Raw genomic sequence first — 18139 nt, 5'->3', positions numbered from 1 at the left:
ATTTTAATCCTAAGTAGGCAAAGTGGCACAGAAAGGGCAAGCTCAAAGTATTATTCCTAACATAACGGCTATGTGAGGAATCCAGGATTGCCTGTAGAAATTGTCAAAATAAGGAGCAGAAGTTTACGCAGCAGAGCTGTGAACGTATGCTGGCATTTTAAGAAATGCATGACCAGCTTTATGCTAGCAATTTTTCTTCGTTAAATGAATCTTTATAGGTATTTCTCCCCAATACATCTTACTGTTGTCTTCGCTCCCCAGCTGCTGTTTTAAATCAGCCCCTTCCTACTCAAAACATGCTTAATTTCAAATAACTGGCATAGCCAAGAACCCAGGAGGTGCCCAAGCTTACTTCTAGAAGCATGGCCTGTGTAGTGATTTTGCAGAGAAGCACCTGCTTCCTGGACTGGCGTCTCAAATTCAAGCTCCTCTGTATGCAAGCAGAAGAGCTCCCCTTACCTTCTCCTCCTCACATACCATTTTCGTTCTGCTCAAGTACGCAGATCGGAACCAAACTGGGAAAATAACCTAGCAAGGGTATTACTTCATTTGGTTTTTCAATATTTACGTAAGCCAATAAGGACTTTGTTTGCTAAGCAATAACAGAGTATTTAAATGATGATGATTAAAACCATTCAGTCATTCAACCATTCATCACACCTTTCAGAAATACTCGCTATATTTATTCCATAGCAGAGTTTGTTTTCCGAGTTTGGCAATTCAGACTGCCTGCCTCCAGCAAATCAACATACATGATGAAATTCTTACACCTCTGAAGCATAGAGGCAAGAGAATATTTGGCCCTTCCAGAGCAAGGTCTAAATCAATCAGTGCTTTACAAGGACTCTCAAGACATTTGGATGCGTCTGTGCATGAGCCACTTTCTAACTGAGAGTTGGGGGGGGGGGGCGACTTCCTTGGGAAAATTCATCCTAACCAGCAATGTAGGGTTTTTGAAATCTCAGTTCCTGAAGCAGCTGGTACTGGCTGCCACTGGAGATAGGCTATTAGACTGATTCATTCAGAGCATTTCTGCAAGCTTCACTTGAGACTTTAATTTTGTACAAAATTTTCATCACCTACACAGTTGCCGAACTGAAAGGGCATTTATTATCAGAAGCACACGGAAATGTCAGTGTAGTCAATACAGCAGAATACGGCTCACTACAGCATGCCAGCGTTACGAATTTAAGCTTCCCAGCCAACTGTACAAAGGTAATACACTTGCTGCTTCTCATTCAAATAAATCCCTGTGGTTTTATCTATAGAAGATGAGTACATGGCTTTAGGACAATGATTTGTTTAGAAGAAAGCCTCTCAGTTCTATCCCATAAGTAAAGCCACTTAGATCCTTCCACCAGCATTCAGCCATCCATAAGCACCAGTAGCCCCTCAGAGGGACCACACTTTGCAGGTAAGCGCATACCCAATCATTTTTCACATCCTTCCTGAAGTTTATCATATCATCAGGACGAACATGAGCAAGACCTACTGTGCATAATCCATCAGTTGTCTGTAAAGCACCTCCCGTCTCCTCATAAACCTGTACGCAGGTAATAGAGGGACATTCACACTAGAGCCCCTGACCCTCCGTCTTTGCTCTCCCAAACTTGCTTACTTGCCCTCAAACCATCTGCTCAAACTATCCCATGCCTTTAGTTGTCTGTAGGTTATCAGAGGTACCTATTAAATACATGAAAATACAGTACTTAGCCTTGTGGTGGCAATCTCCATTTGCCCTTTCTGACCAACGGCTAAGTCCATCCCGATTAGAAAATACACTTATACTTGAAAAGACAAAACTAAAGCAACCCTGGGTTGAAACAGAGCAATCCTTACTGAAGGGAAGTCTCCCTTTCCAATTACTCTAGCAACTGATAAAATGGTCTGGCAAGATTTTTTCTTTAGGAGCAACATGAATTTAGTTCTGAGATCAGCATTTAGTTATTATTGCTTTACAATAATCTCCCACTTTCCACCTCTGATTTCTACTTCCTAATAAGGAACCTTCAGCCATCTAAGATACAAGTCTAGTTAGATGACAGTTTGACCTAGCACTATTGGAGGAGGAAATGTGATTTTGCCACTACAGCAATTAGCAATTACACTCTGTACTGAATTCTCAGTGCCATAAAAATAAAACAAGCTTAACACACTGCTTCTTTCAACTGTTCTTTGAGGCTAGTTTCTAAAACACCAGGTACATAGAAAAGTCTGTTTGGTTGCTGCATGCATTCATGCAACTGAAACAAAAATGTACAAGTGATGACAGCACTGAGTAAAAAGTTTAACAGTTCTTCCGTTGAAATTCAGACAGCGTTCAAGGTGTTTTCCACTGCTGTTTACTCTAGGTTTGATATAGCAGTGTGTGTACATATTATCAACACTCTGAAACCCGGTGGGTTCCAAAGTTTTGCAAGTTGTAAGCAAAAAGACTGAAGACCTCAAATTAGTTTTGACTTGGGCCAGTTCTAAGAGCTTACTTGATCAGACAGAAACATTCCTGGAGTAACCAGCTTGGGACCCTTGCAACTGTGCCAGGCATGTCACACATGCATCAGAAATTCAGACTAACATTGAGGTATGTCTCATGGCAGATAGGAGGCAGAAAAACAAAACAGTAAAAGTGCAAATTGTTTATGATTATGTTTTGGCAACCACAGTTAAAAACTGACACACTTGTGTTATCTTGGCTTTAACAAGTTTCTCCGAGTCAACTGCCTGTGTAACAGCCCTTTATCCCACAGCAAGTGTTTTGTCTTTTTTCTTAAATTCAGTATTCACTATAGGCTAGGAGCTAATTTATGACAATTCATTAAGCTACAGTAACTCAGGCAACAACAGTTCAAGCCCTAACTTCCCAAAAGGTATTCTTTAAAAACACTACCCCACCATCACAAAAAGTTAATTAAGGATTCTTTTACCTGCTCACAGAAGATTAGGCAGCTACTGCCAATAGGTTCACTTTGTTATTATTTCAGCAACAATTCATCTCTCCTAATCCCATTCTGAACATCAAGTAGTCATACAGACAGATATTAAAACAAAACAAAGAGGGTTTGTTCTAACCACCTAGGCAGTCGCGTTCCTTGGGATGTAGCCTGCAGCAAGGCCAAGACAACCGGGTATGTTAGGACAGACTGCTTTCCTAAAGTTCGCAGGACATTCCTTTCTTACGAAGCACCCTCCCCCCCCCCAAAATGTTTGCCTGAGGCTCAGTTTACATTCGCAGTTTTCTAATAGAATGAGTATGCAGAAAGCATTCCATTGCAAAGTACGTTCTTCAAAATTCAGGTACGTACTAGCACATTCCTGCCCAAGTCGTGCACACACTTTGGATTCTACTCTCACAAGCAGAGTTTGAAAGAAGAGCTGCCCCTATTACCTAATTTTCACTAAAATCAAAGACACATCTTGACTACTGATATTGTTACACTCTTACAGTGGATACATTTATCACAGTATAAGATTACTCTGTACTCCATTATTTAGTTGTAGACAAGAAGGGAAAAAACACATTTGATATACCTGAAACCATGCCAGGAGCTCTATGGTTCTAGAAAGTTAAAAAAGGTATCCTCTATGTAAAAGGACTAAGCTTTATGACAGTGAAGCCATTGCTAATGTATCCTTTCACTCCTTTCTCAGTGTGCTTATATCCACAGCAGACGTCTCATGTAATGACTTTGCAAAAGAGATCTTGCAGAGAGCCACCCAAAAGTCACCAAGACCATGCAGAAGTAAGTGCAGATACAGGAGCTTGCAACTCAGTTATGGTGGACACAAGAACTTGCAGACGCTCAGTACTGGAGTTTTAAATACAAATAAAATATGGCATTTAAGAGTCCAAGGAGAAAGCATTATTAGATGGTATCACATAAGTAACACACACCATTCCTCAGCTTGGGAGAGCACTCACCTACGGCCCAAAGAGGTCAAGGGCACAACCCCCCTAACACACTACACACTGTCTCAGGGAGATCTCGTATTGCACACCAAACCCTATACAGCTCACTCAGAGCTAGCAGCAGATTTGCATGCTGTCTTGTAGGTTGACTGCAGTATAAGTAGGCACCCTCAGCTGAAGAGAATTTTTAATCAATACTTATATCTGGTTTGAGGAAAAACAGATGCATTTTACACTGTTTTTAATAGATGAAAGTTAAGCTAACAATAAGGGTACTTTTAACCCTTCCAAGAACCATGCATACCCTTCCACAGGCAGTTTCCTAGAACTGTATCCTGACCTCCAAAGGGAATATTTCAGCTGCACTGATGTCACTAGCCTCTAATATCAGTACTGAAAACTTTCACTGGATGGCAGTAGGATTGAATTTAAATAATTTTTCCTTCCATCTTGCCCCAGCTTCCCTTTAGACATATGTCACAACTTCAGAGCAAACGCCTTCTCGATACACACGCTGAAGTGACAAACACAAAGCTTTCAAAACCCCTTGTGCTTGAGGAGGGCACAAAGCACCATCAATAAATGGCTCTGAATCCTCTTGCCACTGGAGTAAAATACTGTACTTTATCCAATCTTTGTTATGCACAATACCAGACCATTAGGACGTAGCATAATGACAGACTGCTTTAAGCAATCAACAGTCCTAGTGAAAGACGACAACTGAAAGCCACAGTTGCATGTACAGACTAGTATCTTAATCCCCAAGTCAGTCACTAGAAGTGAGATATTAAAGTTGAGAAACTGCATAAAGTCACAAAAATCCACCCACATGGATCCCCTTCAGAAGTATGTCTGGTACCAAGCTTAATCTGTTTAAGCCACAAATCTACCTTGTACACATTCCTGCTAAGTTTTTCAAACTAACTTTCTGGTGCCTGGCAGGGACTTATCTAAGGAATTCCTTAACACAGAGCAAATCCAAATCAGACCTGTACCTGTTTTCTCAGCTTTCTGTGCTATCACCCATTGTTACATTATATTGAATAGTTCTTCTGCCTCAATGTTTGCACCCACCAAATATTTGCCATTATGTTTCTTTGCAATGCCCTATGCAGATCCTCTCTTGCTTTGATATTTATTTGCAGACCTTGTCTGTGCTGTGACAAGCCACCATTTGCTCAGAACTGCAGCCTGCAAAAATCAAGTAATTTATCATAGAAGTTACCACATTAGTTCTAAGAACCACTTGCATAAGAAACCATTAAAACAAGGGAACAATTCAAGCAGATCTTTCCAACTCCTCCAAAAAGATATTGCTTTGCTTTTAGCTTTGCATCATTCTTCTTCCTATACACAAGCATCTTCTGCCTCCTTGATTAAATCCAGAGGTCAGCTCTCAGCAGAAGACAGTCATGAGCCTCGCGAGGCTGAGACTCAGCCTCCACAAAGGTGCATATTGCAAACACCAGTCTGGGCTACAGAATTCCTCAGGACAAAGCAACCTGTTAAGCAGGGCTATTTCCAGGTGAGCCTCTCCTCTCGAATGGGTTGGCCACGCTAAACCTACACAATAGCCAACATCAGGACTGAACCAGGGGCCTTTGGAGCTTAGAAGGGGTATGCCACAAGTCCCACAGCAGCACAGACCCAGGCAAGGCTTGCACAACAGCTAGTGACAGCAGCAACCTGACAAGATGTGTGGTCGGAAAAGAAGTCCTAACAGCCTGAGGTGACAGGCTGTGTTGCTGAAAACTACTCTTGTATCTGTAGTAGCTTCAGAGAAAAACCAAGCTACATGCAGGTGTTAGGATTCATCTACTACAGATTTCTTAAACAAATCCTCCTCCAAAAATCTTTTATTTGTTTCCAGAAGCATTAGATATGAGGCTGCTTTGGGAAAATGGCTGCTTGGAGCATTACCAGAAACCTTTTCCTGTATAACAGGAATTTCCACTCCCATCTGCCCCCAGTGGCAAAGCCACCCTGAAATCTCCCCCCTCACCCCAACCCGAGAGTCACAAGTGTTAGAAGGCTCCAGTTCACAGGACTAGGAAGTGCTCCAAGGAGCACCTGGAGACAACATTCAGGCAGAAATTCACCCTCCTCCCCATCCAACAGACTCCTGCAGCACTTTCATGACACCTCCAAAAATCTGGCCCTTTAATTATGCTTTATTTAGAATGGTACTTTCATTTAGACAAGTTTTGCATACGAAGGCAAGCAGGCACAAATTATAAACGGCAAGCAAAATCAGTTTTAACCACAGTATTTTAGCATCCCAACAAAGTAACAATGACAACCCTTTTGTACAAAGTACAGTATATACACATTTATTGTATGTTTTAGAAATGCATGGCATGCTATCCTGTACGAACTTTAAAAACAAACAAAACCCCCATTTCCCCCTATTCTCTCAAGTCTATTGTATAAAACAATTCCACATGGAGTTGAAGTTTTAGTAGGAAGAACAGGACACTGCAAGAAAAACCCAGCAGCACAACTGACTACCACCAGTGGATACTGCTTTATGTCTACCGATATGTTTTTCGGTAGAAAAAATGGGAAGGAATGGAATTTATACCCATGGTTCCATCTTTCTCCCTTCCTGACTTCAAGGAAGGGAGTGAGAGTGCCTGTGAGAAAGAAACTGAGATCTTCATTTTTGCCTTCACATCTGACAATTCTGTTCGGCACTACTTTGCACCTGGAGGCTACAAAATCACATGGATAAAAGGAAGCTCATATCTAAAACCCTTGTGTGTCAAGGCCAGGTCTGACTTCACTGCAGTTAGGCGTGGAAGACTGTTGCATAACTAAGTCTATGATAGTCTCCTACCTTCTTCCTTGTCTGTGTACCTATACACCTTTGTCATGTGTTCAAGACATTTAAAGGTTCCACCACTGACTAACATATAACTTTTTTAAGATTAGCTATTATAACATAGGACCAAACACCAAAGCATTAGTCAATTAGGGGCTCTACACAATTTTTAACTTGTTTTAAAAGGCTGGACTGCAACTATAAATATTCCTGGCATATATTAAAAAAGCAATGAAAAGATTAAATCCAATTTCTGGTTCCCCAAAGCATAGGTCTGAGCCTGCAACTATTGCTCCTTTGTAAAGTGCATCTCTAAAAGCCTCGTCCAATAAGAGCTGCATTGATAAACTCCGATAAGACAGGAGTTGCATAATGCAGATCTTCCTCCTGACTCTGCTGACAACGCATCTCATCCTTCGCCTCAGGCAGCCGGCACTGTTTCTGTAGTTCAGGTCTCAAGTGAGAAAACAGGCCACGTTACCCGGGTCTATGTTGGTGCTTCTGCACAGGTTCTAAGGGAAAGGAATGAAACATCTTTCTTCACTGAGGTAAAGAAACTGCCAGAAAATACTAAACACATTCCCAAACTAATTTCAACACAACTATACAAACTTATTAGGGCAATGGTCTGCTAGTACAGGTCTTACCATGGGATCAAAGATGAAATTTCCACTTACCTGGAATCACTAGATGAAACTTGCTAAGGATAAACTGCTGGTAAATTTATTCCCTACAGTATTTCTATGCTTGCCACTCAGATTCATTTATCAGATTTCCCCTGTTTCTCCTCAAGCTATTTCCAGGTTAGTCCCACCTATGGCTGGCTTTTCTTATCGATATTCATTTTTTCACATTCCATTTCAGGAGGACAGGGCTACAAAATGCTGCTAGTAACAAAAACAAAACAATTACAACTTTGCAGAGGAAGTGCCAAGGAAAACCAGACAGTCTACCACAAAGAGCAACCAGATACCCCGCACTTAAAGACAGAACCATAGACAACAACTGTTATGGCAAATAGGGAGTCTTAATCCTAGTGCCACTAGGATCCCACACAACTATGTTTTAGTCAAGAGTGAAGATGACATTCAAATGTATTCAAACAAACATACTATATCTCAGCTACTGCATGCCTCCAACTCCATTCACGTATTATGGGGGAGTTTCAAAAAAAAGGATTTCTCACAGGAATGAAAAAAGGTGTAGCTTGCTCAAACAAGCATATGATACTGTGGTAGAGTGTAACTTCTGGAAGACAAGATATTAACATATTGCTAACAACTGTTTCTGCTACTAAGGACCAAAGCTAATAGTACTGTGTAAAAAAAAAAAAAAGAGAGGCTGAGAATGAAGAGTTAAAAGACTAACTAAAGCAGCTCCCTGATGTTCAAAACAGAAGGAAATAAGCTAGTCAAGTTAACTCAAGCTAGCAAGCAACCTCTGACAAAGGTAAGCTCCAAAACAGGGTTAAAGACTAGGTTAAGTTTAGCCTGACCAAACAGCTTCTACTAACAAAGATATTTGAAGAGATCCTTATGAAACCTGTCTACTTAACAGCAACAAAAATCAAGTAGTATCTGACTGCATGGCAGGATCTAGTTGGTTTCCTTTCTCCAGTTTAAAATTTTATATAATTATATAAATTATATATACATACACATGCCAAAGACACTTCCCCATCCTAATAAACCTACCACATCCACACGGCTTTCATTCACATCCCCCTTTGACTAGGAGCTGAATGTCATGAAATTCCCATCCCTAAGTACTGTTAAAAAAGTTGTGTAGCAGCTCATGACAAAGCTTCCTAGAAGTCAGTAGAAACAATGCAGTGGTCACCAAGTTTTTCGAAAATAAGTAAGGTTTGCAAGGTAAAAGTAGGATCTTTATCATACCAGTAACTCCCAGTACATAACACTACACAAACATTCCCTCTCTACTGCCTACACCCACTATTCGGCAGATTTGAGAAAGCACATTGTTTTCCCTCTCCCTCCCCCCTCAAAAAAAATCATTTCATAAGTAACACAAACTTAGGAAGCCTCAACTTTAACATGTTTATCAGGTTCACACCATGGCCTAGAAAAGATGTATAAACTAAGACTGCTAGCATTCCCTATACAGCTCAAGTAACAAGGACCTATTTACTTATTAGATTTCAGCTTCAGTTCAGCTTCTGTTTCACTGAAAACTTATTAGATGATTCCTCTCAGTTGTTTCCAGCAGAGACTCAAATCCAACCCTTATGATGATTTGCAGCACTTGTAGATGCAAAGACTAAAACATGGAAAGCGAATTATGTTTTTGTCAAGAGAGGCAGACTCACATGGTCAGCATTAAGACATACCATCAGATAAGCACAGAGACCTTTGATCTGTGCCAGATAATGCATCAGCCTCCAGGCTGCCAAACAGATACCCCCCGGAGCTTCCCATTTCTGACTCCCATACTTACAAAAATCAGGCTGCACTCTAGAAATGATTAGAAAAGGTTTTTTTCTCCGAGCTTTCTCTGCACAAGAGCATAGACTATTAAATCAGACAGATACAGCTGATTTTAAAAATGAAGGAGAGACAACTCAAAAATTAAGCTAGTTACCTAAATTAAAAAAAACATTTTGTAAGACAAAAGAAAAAGCACAGAGCCCAGGCATCCAGAATCTCACACATTCACTATACTCCACATGCACATTTCTTCCTCTCTGTAAATTACCCTACTGATAAGGATGTTTATGATAAAATGCCAATTAGATTTTAATGGCTAAAGCACTGGATTCTACTAATTCTCCACTAAGCTCCGACATTGTGGGGAAGAACAAATCCTTTAAAAAAGCTGTTCTATTTTATTGTAGAATTTTTGCGAGGAGTATGGTATGGGTTAGAAAGACTCATATTCCAGCACTTCCTTTTGAGACTCCCATGTTTTGCCTTTCTTCTCCATATTCAGTTTTTACACAGGAGTGCTGCCATTTTACTGAAAGAGTATTACTAACATTTTTGTCATTTTGAGTTGTAACTGGGTGGAATTCCTGCAAACAAGGATGCTTCCTTCATATTAAGCACAAGAGTAAACTCAATGTAGTCAGAGTTAAACGTGCTTAAATCACTGAATCTGCAGTAGGGGGCTGTAGTTTGTTTTGTAAGCTAGGAATAGAAGTCTGACCTAGAATAGAAAGAGTAGAGAGAAAGCATCTTACTACTGCCAGAAGAAAGTAAGAAGAAATAACCAAACTCATTATACCACTGCAATTAGCTCTGTGCACTAGGGACTAACTTTCTGGAGATGTTTGAGGCTCCAGGGACATATTTTTCATCACCATTGCCTTCAGGGACAAACAGCATGACAAATCATGTCAAGGCCTGAAATCTTAGCTCTTCCTCCTCTCTTTTCTTTTGAAATTTAGGATTTTCCTTACAAGAACTTTACTGTTTTGATCCAGTCTTTCTTGCACAATAGCTGCTGAACACATGTACATCTGCTTTCCATAACATCCAAGCAGTGCTGTTAAGATGGATGCAGTAACTGTGTTCCTGTAACCTATACATTTAGCACTACAGTCTCTCTCGTGCTATTATGTAACATAACATACATCAATATGTTATGATGTCAGCCTGTAGCTAGATTATGGATGGCAGGCACTGTCTGTGCAAGTGCCCAGCCTGATCACGTCCAGAACAATGACTCCCTCTTCTTCCTCCTGGTTTTCTGGACTCCTTCCCCATTACCAACCTGACCATTTCCTGCTCTAAAACAACCCAACATCTTTCTACTACATCTATCATCTTCCACCTCTGTTACTTGAGCCTTAAACTGGCAAAGAAACATGCAAATCAAGCATTGCCATATGAAACTACTCAGCAAAGTCCAACTACAGAGCAATGGCCTCTCTGCTGCTTTCTCTGGGCCAGGGCAGGCTGACTCAAGTGAAAACACTTTCCAAAACTCTCCATCAATTGTTTTATTACTCCAGACTCTTTCTAAACAAGAGAAATAATGGTATCTCCCTCAAGGCATTCTAGGACTTGTTAAGAAAGAAGGAAAAAGGATGAACTGCTTCATTTTTGTTGTTGATGCTGTTCAAACTACCATTTAAAAATAATCAAAACATTCAGAGTCTGTTTCCTAATGCTCTTAATGATTCATTGCAAGGGGAAGGAAAGAATCAGCCAGATCATTTATGAATAAAGCTGCTACACAGAGGAATTGGTATTTCAATAAAACTATAAAACTCCACAGCTCTAAAAGTGCACAAATAAAGTATTCCAAGGAAACATTTAAGTAAAATTCCAGGTGAAATTCTGGCCTCAAGATTCCCATTAACTTCAAGAGAGTCAAGATTTCATCATGATTTCACATCTCTTGTCACTGAATTAGCTACAAGTTTTTTTTTAAGACAGAAAAGCCTTGAAAATAACCTCATTCTTAGTATGCTTGTGGAAAGAGCACAGATCTGTGAAATCTTTTATTTTACACTGTTCACACTCAGCAATAACAACTGAGAACTTGTTGAAAAGAGTACGTCGAGATTTCGGCTTTGTTTCTGCTTTCAAGTAAATGGGCTTGTTTTTAAATGCAATGCAAAGTAAATGGATTTGTTTTTAAAACCATCTATCTCCTAGAATGGGATCTAAAAAAAGAGGATTAACTGCATGAAAGATTTATATACGTGGCAAAAATGAAATTCTCTTTGAAAGGAACTAAGCATAGTCCAAAAGTTAGTACAAGAAAAACTGTAGGCCTAGGTTTTAAAAAAAGATTAGAAAAGTTTTTGGATATCTGCCTCCCACTATGAAGGCATGGTCACATAACAATGTGACCAGGCTGTGACAGTTTAACTAATCACTGCCCATCACTGGAGCTGCAATAACTGATCCTGTGCACGCTTTTAAGACCAAAGCAGTGGTTCAAACAGTTTTTTCCACCCAGTAACCAGACCATATGTGATCTCATAACCATACACAAAGCGTTCACTGGTTTTGAAAAAAATTCAGCTTAGAACTGGAAGCACTCAGTAGTGATCAATCCTGTATCAACAAAGAAATGAAAGGAAGAACCTAGCTGTACGGCAGCTGTGTACACCCAGTTCCAGGGCAACACTTTAAATGCTCTTAGACAACAGTTTTCTTAATAGTCTGTTAAACTGACAGATATCTAACAAGATTATCCAGTCAGAATTGCATTTTTCCCCCTTTAGCATTTCCCCCTCTTTGCACTCAAGTTTTGACAACTGCTGAAAAACTAAAACTCACTTGCCTGCTCTAAATATAGCCTATATACTAAACAATTTGGTCTCCAAACAAGGAAACCATCAAGTAAAAACAAATCCTTTCCCAACTTCTCAGAAGATAACCTATGAACAGGCTAAGCAAGAAAACAGAGATCTAACTGAAATTACAGTTTGTCTATATTTGATGTGCAGTCTCTTCTCCAAAAATTACTAGAATCCTGAAGGAACTATGTTTTGGTGGTTTGTTGAGTTGCTTTAAAAAGCAAGGCAAAACAAAAGACTCTGCTTCTATAACCTATGATTTAACCACAGAATCATTAACAATTGCCGAAAGCCCTGATGCTATACAACTGGCAGCACAAGGAAGGCTTAATGCTTTGAAACGGTTGGAATCAAACAATAGGAGCTTTGCCTTTGGCTTTTCATCATTTCATCAAGCAAACTGCCTACCCCATTTAAAAAGATATATATGCTGTAAGCCAGCTAAGGCATTGTTACTATAACTAAACATTGCCATATAATACTGATGGTGAGGGGTACACAACAACAGAACGTAACTCATTTATCAGCAATGCCCAGCGACCTACTTATTGCACTCGACTCTTGATTTAATCATATTCTGGGCAAATAGTTTTAAATACTGACCATTCTGGTAGCATATGGCACGTACTGGTTTATCTGAAGTCTGATTACAAACGCAGAGGTGCCAAGCCTATGCCTTCCCTTCAATCGGTCCTTCCTGTGATGACAGTGATCTAAAAGGCTTGATCTTTCTTTATCCATCATGTGGTTATGTGTGCTCTACAGCTGTCCTCAGCTGGTCAGAAAACCTAAACAAAAAACAGTTGCTTTATGAAAACTGTTGTCTGCAGGCAACTCTTCACACATGCTACACAATCAATTCACATGTTAAGCACAAAGAAGCCATCTCACTGTGATACTCTTATTGAAAAAGAAAACATGAACTAAAAATCTAACATTACCTCCTTAGAATTTGCTGGATTAGATTTTAGGTTATAAACCAAGAGGAAGAAAACCTGAAGTCTGATTTAACTGCATGCTCTCACCAAGTTAATCTGAGCTCAGAAAGAGGTGTAATTCTGATTCCCACCTAGCCTGAGCATGCATCCTTTCCTTTCCCAGGCTACTCTTGGAAGGGGTGGCCAAGAACAACTCTGAAAGGAGCTCAGATTCAAACCTGGCAGGCAGCATTCTCACTTTGCAAACCTCTGCTCTTCCTCACCTGCTACCAGCATGCAGCTCCCTCTGTGCTGGCTGTGTATATCCACCCTGACCTGGTCAAACTGACAGAAAGATAGCCTGATGCTACCGTCCAGCTCCATGCCTGGTTCTGCGCTGAACCTGACACCTGAAATCAGCATGGACTAGAAGCTGCAGCGAAACACCAGCACTGCTGATAAATCATTTGAGCTGGAAGAGTGTCTTAGTTCCTCTCACCCTCTCCAGCACTGAAGTGTCTTCAATCATTCTCTCTAACGTATTCCAACTGATAGGTAAAAAAAAGCCATCTCAACAAGCTCCAGTTATGAAAATTGTCACCAGCTTCTCCTATATGCACACCTACTTGGCTCTGAACTACCTTTCTTTTCAATTTGGTTTAAGAAACAGGCTGGAAATCTACACAGAAGAGAGACTCAAGATTTGGGAGCCTGAGCACCTTCTCATTTACCCCAGCGTGTCACCCTGACTGGGTTGCTGCCTGACAGCTAAGACCTTGAGATCATTTCATATCACATTAGAGCTCCTCCTTTACTGGTCTTCCTAGTTGGCCTGTAGAACACATCTAAATAAAAGATTTCCGTTAACCCTGGGATTCTACAGCTCTACGCAATAGCCTAGGCATACTGCTCTCTACGCCTCAGTCTACTGTTCGTGGCACTGGGACCCAGAAGACTCAGACATTCAGGGGCCGAGTTTTAAGCCACCTCACTCTGTCCAAAATCATGTGTCAACCCATCCTAGGGAGTAAGATCAAGGTCTCCTGACCAAGTTTTCTAAATAGCCATGATTCCTCCCCATCCCTTTTGCTAATCCTTATATATATGCATTACTGCTGAAACACTACATCCCAGGGTAGAAAAAAACCAAAGCACATTATAGCCAATTTGTATGGAAAGACCAATTAAGTTCAGACATCTCGTTAATCTTCTAACCTGTTTATCCCTGAGCTGTAATTTATACTACCATTTACAAATGCGTGCGACACATTGGCCCACTATTTCCAAAGGAGGGTGCAACAAAACATGAACATTGTCCTTGAATTCTCCAGTACTCCATTTATCCAGGTCCTTGTGTTTCCTCCCCTTCTCTCCCCCTCCACCATCCAATAGACACTAAAGAGCATTAGAAGAAGAAAGTAGGATCCAGGAAATGCACAAAAGCTCTTCAAAAACTACGCAAGACCTGCAGTGGGCTTACGTGTGCCTGTTCCTTTTTCCCTCTGCTGCTGCAATTATGCTTTCATAATTACTAAATTCTGCTGCAGAAACTACGGGTAGACTCATCAGCACCAAGAAGCTTTCGTGTCCATATCAGCAGAGTCCCACAGAGGAGATAACGTTATGCTCACAGAAGTCTCCTTTTATGCCACTCCTGAAAGACAATGTGTAAGTACAAACTCACCACTTCTGCTACCAGACTAACATCAAGAGATGCAAGTTTCCTGCACCATGTGAAGGCATCACACTGGGTGGAGGAGGGAGACCAGGCCACAGCGCTAGCAGGCTTGCTGCCTACTCAGCAGTGTCACACACTTTGAATCCAGCTGTGCCAATGCTATTCCCACCTGTGTGCTTTTTAACATAGACACCACATATTGTTTGTTCCTTGTAGGGAAGATGGGCAAAAAGGGCAACTCCTCCTACACCATGCCCTTTTCCACTCCAACACCTATCCACCATGCCTAGCATTCACCAGGTGTGCCAGTCCACAGTAACAACTATCATTACTCTTAGCACAGGTCTCATTCTACACACTTCGCTTCCATGTAGTCACAAAACTAAAACAAGTAACAGGCACTGAAAGTGAGTTATGGGGGGAAGCGGGGAGGCGAATGTTGTTTTCAGTATCATAGCACAAGACCTAGGAAAGATCCCCAGTTTCTAGAGCAGAGAAATTCACAACCTTCATTTCACTAGCCAGAAAACACCCCACCTTAGTGAATACAAAAGCAGCAAACTCACAGTAAACCACAGAAAACACAGTCCACCTGCAGGTTAGACCTCAGGAATCCATTCACTCTTGTAACGTTTTCAAAATTACAGGATTCCAGGGCTTGTCAGTGGATTGAAAAGTTTCCATACAACTGCTCTTTTGAGTAAGATTACATGTATATTTCTAACAGACTGAAACACACATCCTCAGTAAGCTTATTGCTACATTCAATACATCAGTAGCAAACTAAAAATACTGTCTGCCATAGCTGCACCCATGAAAGCCCAAGGAAGTCAGCAAGATGAATCTCCATATAAAATAGACCAAAGCTTGAAATCCACTCAGTTGCAAGAGGTGTAAATCTTTCCAAAGCAAGTATTACTAACTTCTACAGAAGAAGGCCGCTTCAAGAAGATAATTTAAAAAGGTGAGGACACCAAAAAATAAGTTATTTCTGTATGTATATGAACCAAGCATAACTAAAGCACTGCAGTTCTCTTGTGTGTACAGAGACAGCTCTCCAGCCAGCGTACCTGCAGCTGCTCAAAGATTCCCCCAAGCTGCAGCCAAGTAGAAATTGATTAGAGACTTGACTACTTCACTGCTGCTATTGGGAATCCTGTGAAAGGAACAAGAATAAGTTCAGCTTCTCTTTGCTCCCCATCAGAGAAAAACTCTAAATAGAGGCAGAGTGCATAGAACAATCCCAAAAAAAAACAAACACAACTTTTCTCCTGGACAGAAAAAGAGAGGGTAGTGAGTAGCTGCTAATAGAGACAAGGGAACGTTTTCAAGCGAGTCTAACACAGAAAAACCAAATTCTACAGACGATGGAGTCTGGATCCTTTCAGTTGAGGCGCTGTTCTAACGTGCTCCTAATGTGATTTTTCCCTAGATCTCATTCTCCAGTCACTACAGGCACTCAAACTTTCCCTGTGTGTCAAATACAACAGTCCTCAGCTACCTTCAGCAGATATGTTTAGTCATGGACTTAGTCCCACGTATAGAAAGTAGTGAGCAGTGAGGTCACAGCTAAACCATCTAGGTTATTTTACATCACAAGTTGGGTAACTGGGTAGAAAGGCTAGTTTACAAATACATAGCGTTTAGTACATAGGTTTAACTTAAATAACAGGTTTTGAATTAAAGTGATACAAACTGCTGCAGAGGCAACCAGAAACCTCAGCCCTCCCATCTGGCAGACTCTAGAGGAAGTTTGTTTCAATTGAACTCTGTAGTTTTCCCAAATAGGTAGGCTTGAACTTGAAAACTCTGTGGGGGAAAGGAAGGGATCGATTTGGGAGCGTGAAAAGATGTGTTAGGATAGCCCGTCCACAGAGAACCTGAAACTAATGACGGATGGAGGAAGAGAAAGGCGAGAGGAAGCAGGCTGAGAACAATACAGGGAAAGGGGCTATTCTAGGAGAGGAGAGGAAGCGAGGTGCAGCCAGGAAGGCAAACAAGTGTAACAAAAGCAGAGGAAGCATACTAGATTTCTTTTGCGAGGCCTTGGTCCTGCAAGCATGTGTTTCTGTCCAAATGTGTCCCTTCACAGCCCTGAAGAGACATGTGCTGTGTGTAAATACATCGCTGCCAAACTCCTTCCTTTAAGGAGAAAAAGTCAGCCTTAGGGTAACGCAAAATGACAGCGCTGGTGGATCCCATCCCTCTCAGCAGACTAAGTTACTGTGGGAGTTATTTCTCAGACTTCTAAGTAAACAAACGGCTTTCAGTGTCTGAAAACGAGTAAATATTTGTTATCAACTAAACCGAGAGCGGAATTACATTAACACCACCGTAATTTTTTTTTTCCCCCACTGCGCTTGGCATCGAATTTAATTCTCCCCACGCCCTTCCACGGGTTTACTTTTTTGTCAAGCCATTACTCAGCCAAAAAAAAAAAAAAAAAACGAAAACACACACACACGCAAACAAACCAGCGCGTTGCAAATAGAACCGAACTTAAAACAAACACGCTGCGAGCTCCGGTGCGCGCCGACCAAACGCCATGAATAAGTGATGAGCCCCTGCCGCCCCGGGGCCGCCGGCGCTCCGCTCGCCCCTCGTCGGTGGCTTATGGCAGGACCGCCCGCCGCTCCCTTCCTCTCCTTGCGCGCTTTGTCACGGCGCGGCGGCCCCCTCGGGAAAGGCGAGGCCCCGGGCCGTTAGGGCGGCGGGAATTCAGCCCTGAGGGCCGGCGGCCCCGCATCGTACCTCCCCGCCCCGGCCCCACACGGGCAGCCCGCCGCTGTCACCGGCCGGCGGCCACCTCGTTCCTCTCAGGTTTGAGAGGCGGCCCCGCCCTCCTGTCAACCGCCGCGGCGGCCGCGCGCCCCCCCCGCCCTCAACCGGCACCTCGCCCCCCTCCCTCACATTCCCCCCCCCACCCCCAAAACCCCGGCACCTCGCTGCCGCCTCCCGCCCCGCGCTGAGGCGAGAGGGAGGCGGCGGCGGCGCCGCGCCCTGCCCCGCGCTGAGGGGCGACAATGGGCGGCCGCGCCGCTCCCCGCGGCAGAACAATGCTCGCGCCGCCGCCGCCGCCGGCCCCGTTACCTCGGCTCGGGCTCCGTCCAGCGCCGCCGCAGCGCGGCCGCCGCTGCCCTCTCAGAGCCGCTCAGCACATGGGGGCTGTCGGCGGAGCCCGCCCGCCCCCGGCCCGCATCACGCCGCCGCCTCCTCCTGCCGCGGCGCAGCCGCTTCCCTCGCATCCACCGCCGGCGCCCTCGGGCTGCCCACCCTCCTGCGGCGGCTCCCGGCCAGGGCCCTAGCGCCGCCGGGGTCCGGGGGGGGGGGGGGGGCCGCGCCGTGTCCCCCCGCCCCAGCAGCTGCCGGGGAGGCCACCGGCTCTCGCCCCTTATCGCGTCCCCCCCCCCCCCCCCCAGCTCGTCAAACAGGCGCGTCTCTTCTCTTGGGTTACGCACGGAGACTTCCGCAGGGCAGCGGGGAAGGGGCTGCATTGGCCCCAAATCCAGCTACATCCCGTCGTGAGGGCCCTCTCCTTGCTGCCAAC

General features: G+C 43.0%; 1 protein-coding gene across 6 annotated transcripts in view; it reads right to left on the bottom strand.

Moving 5' to 3' along the window:
• The window catches only part of FRMD4B (FERM domain containing 4B), a 148528-nt gene extending 130676 nt beyond the window's left edge, over nucleotides 1-17852 (bottom strand). For 2 of the 6 annotated variants that reach the window (XM_068907526.1, XM_068907520.1), the window contains exon 1: nucleotides 17683-17852. Coding sequence is in view for 1 of the 6 variants with exons in the window: in XM_068907519.1 (XP_068763620.1) it covers nucleotides 16619-16654 (36 nt within the window). In the remaining 5 variants the exon portion in view is untranslated. Of the gene's footprint in view, nucleotides 1-2924; nucleotides 3138-16618; nucleotides 16866-17343; nucleotides 17422-17682 lie in introns of those variants that run through there. The other 4 variants (XM_068907522.1, XM_068907525.1, XM_068907519.1 and 1 more) reach the window with 4 other exon arrangements.
• Nucleotides 17853-18139: the final 287 nt, after the last annotated feature.

The sequence above is a fragment of the Struthio camelus genome, chromosome 14 (assembly GCF_040807025.1).
Source record: "Struthio camelus isolate bStrCam1 chromosome 14, bStrCam1.hap1, whole genome shotgun sequence".
Classification (NCBI taxonomy): domain Eukaryota; kingdom Metazoa; phylum Chordata; class Aves; order Struthioniformes; family Struthionidae; genus Struthio; species Struthio camelus.
The sequence above is the reverse complement of the archived record's forward strand: the minus strand, read 5'-3'. Positions and strand labels throughout refer to the sequence as shown.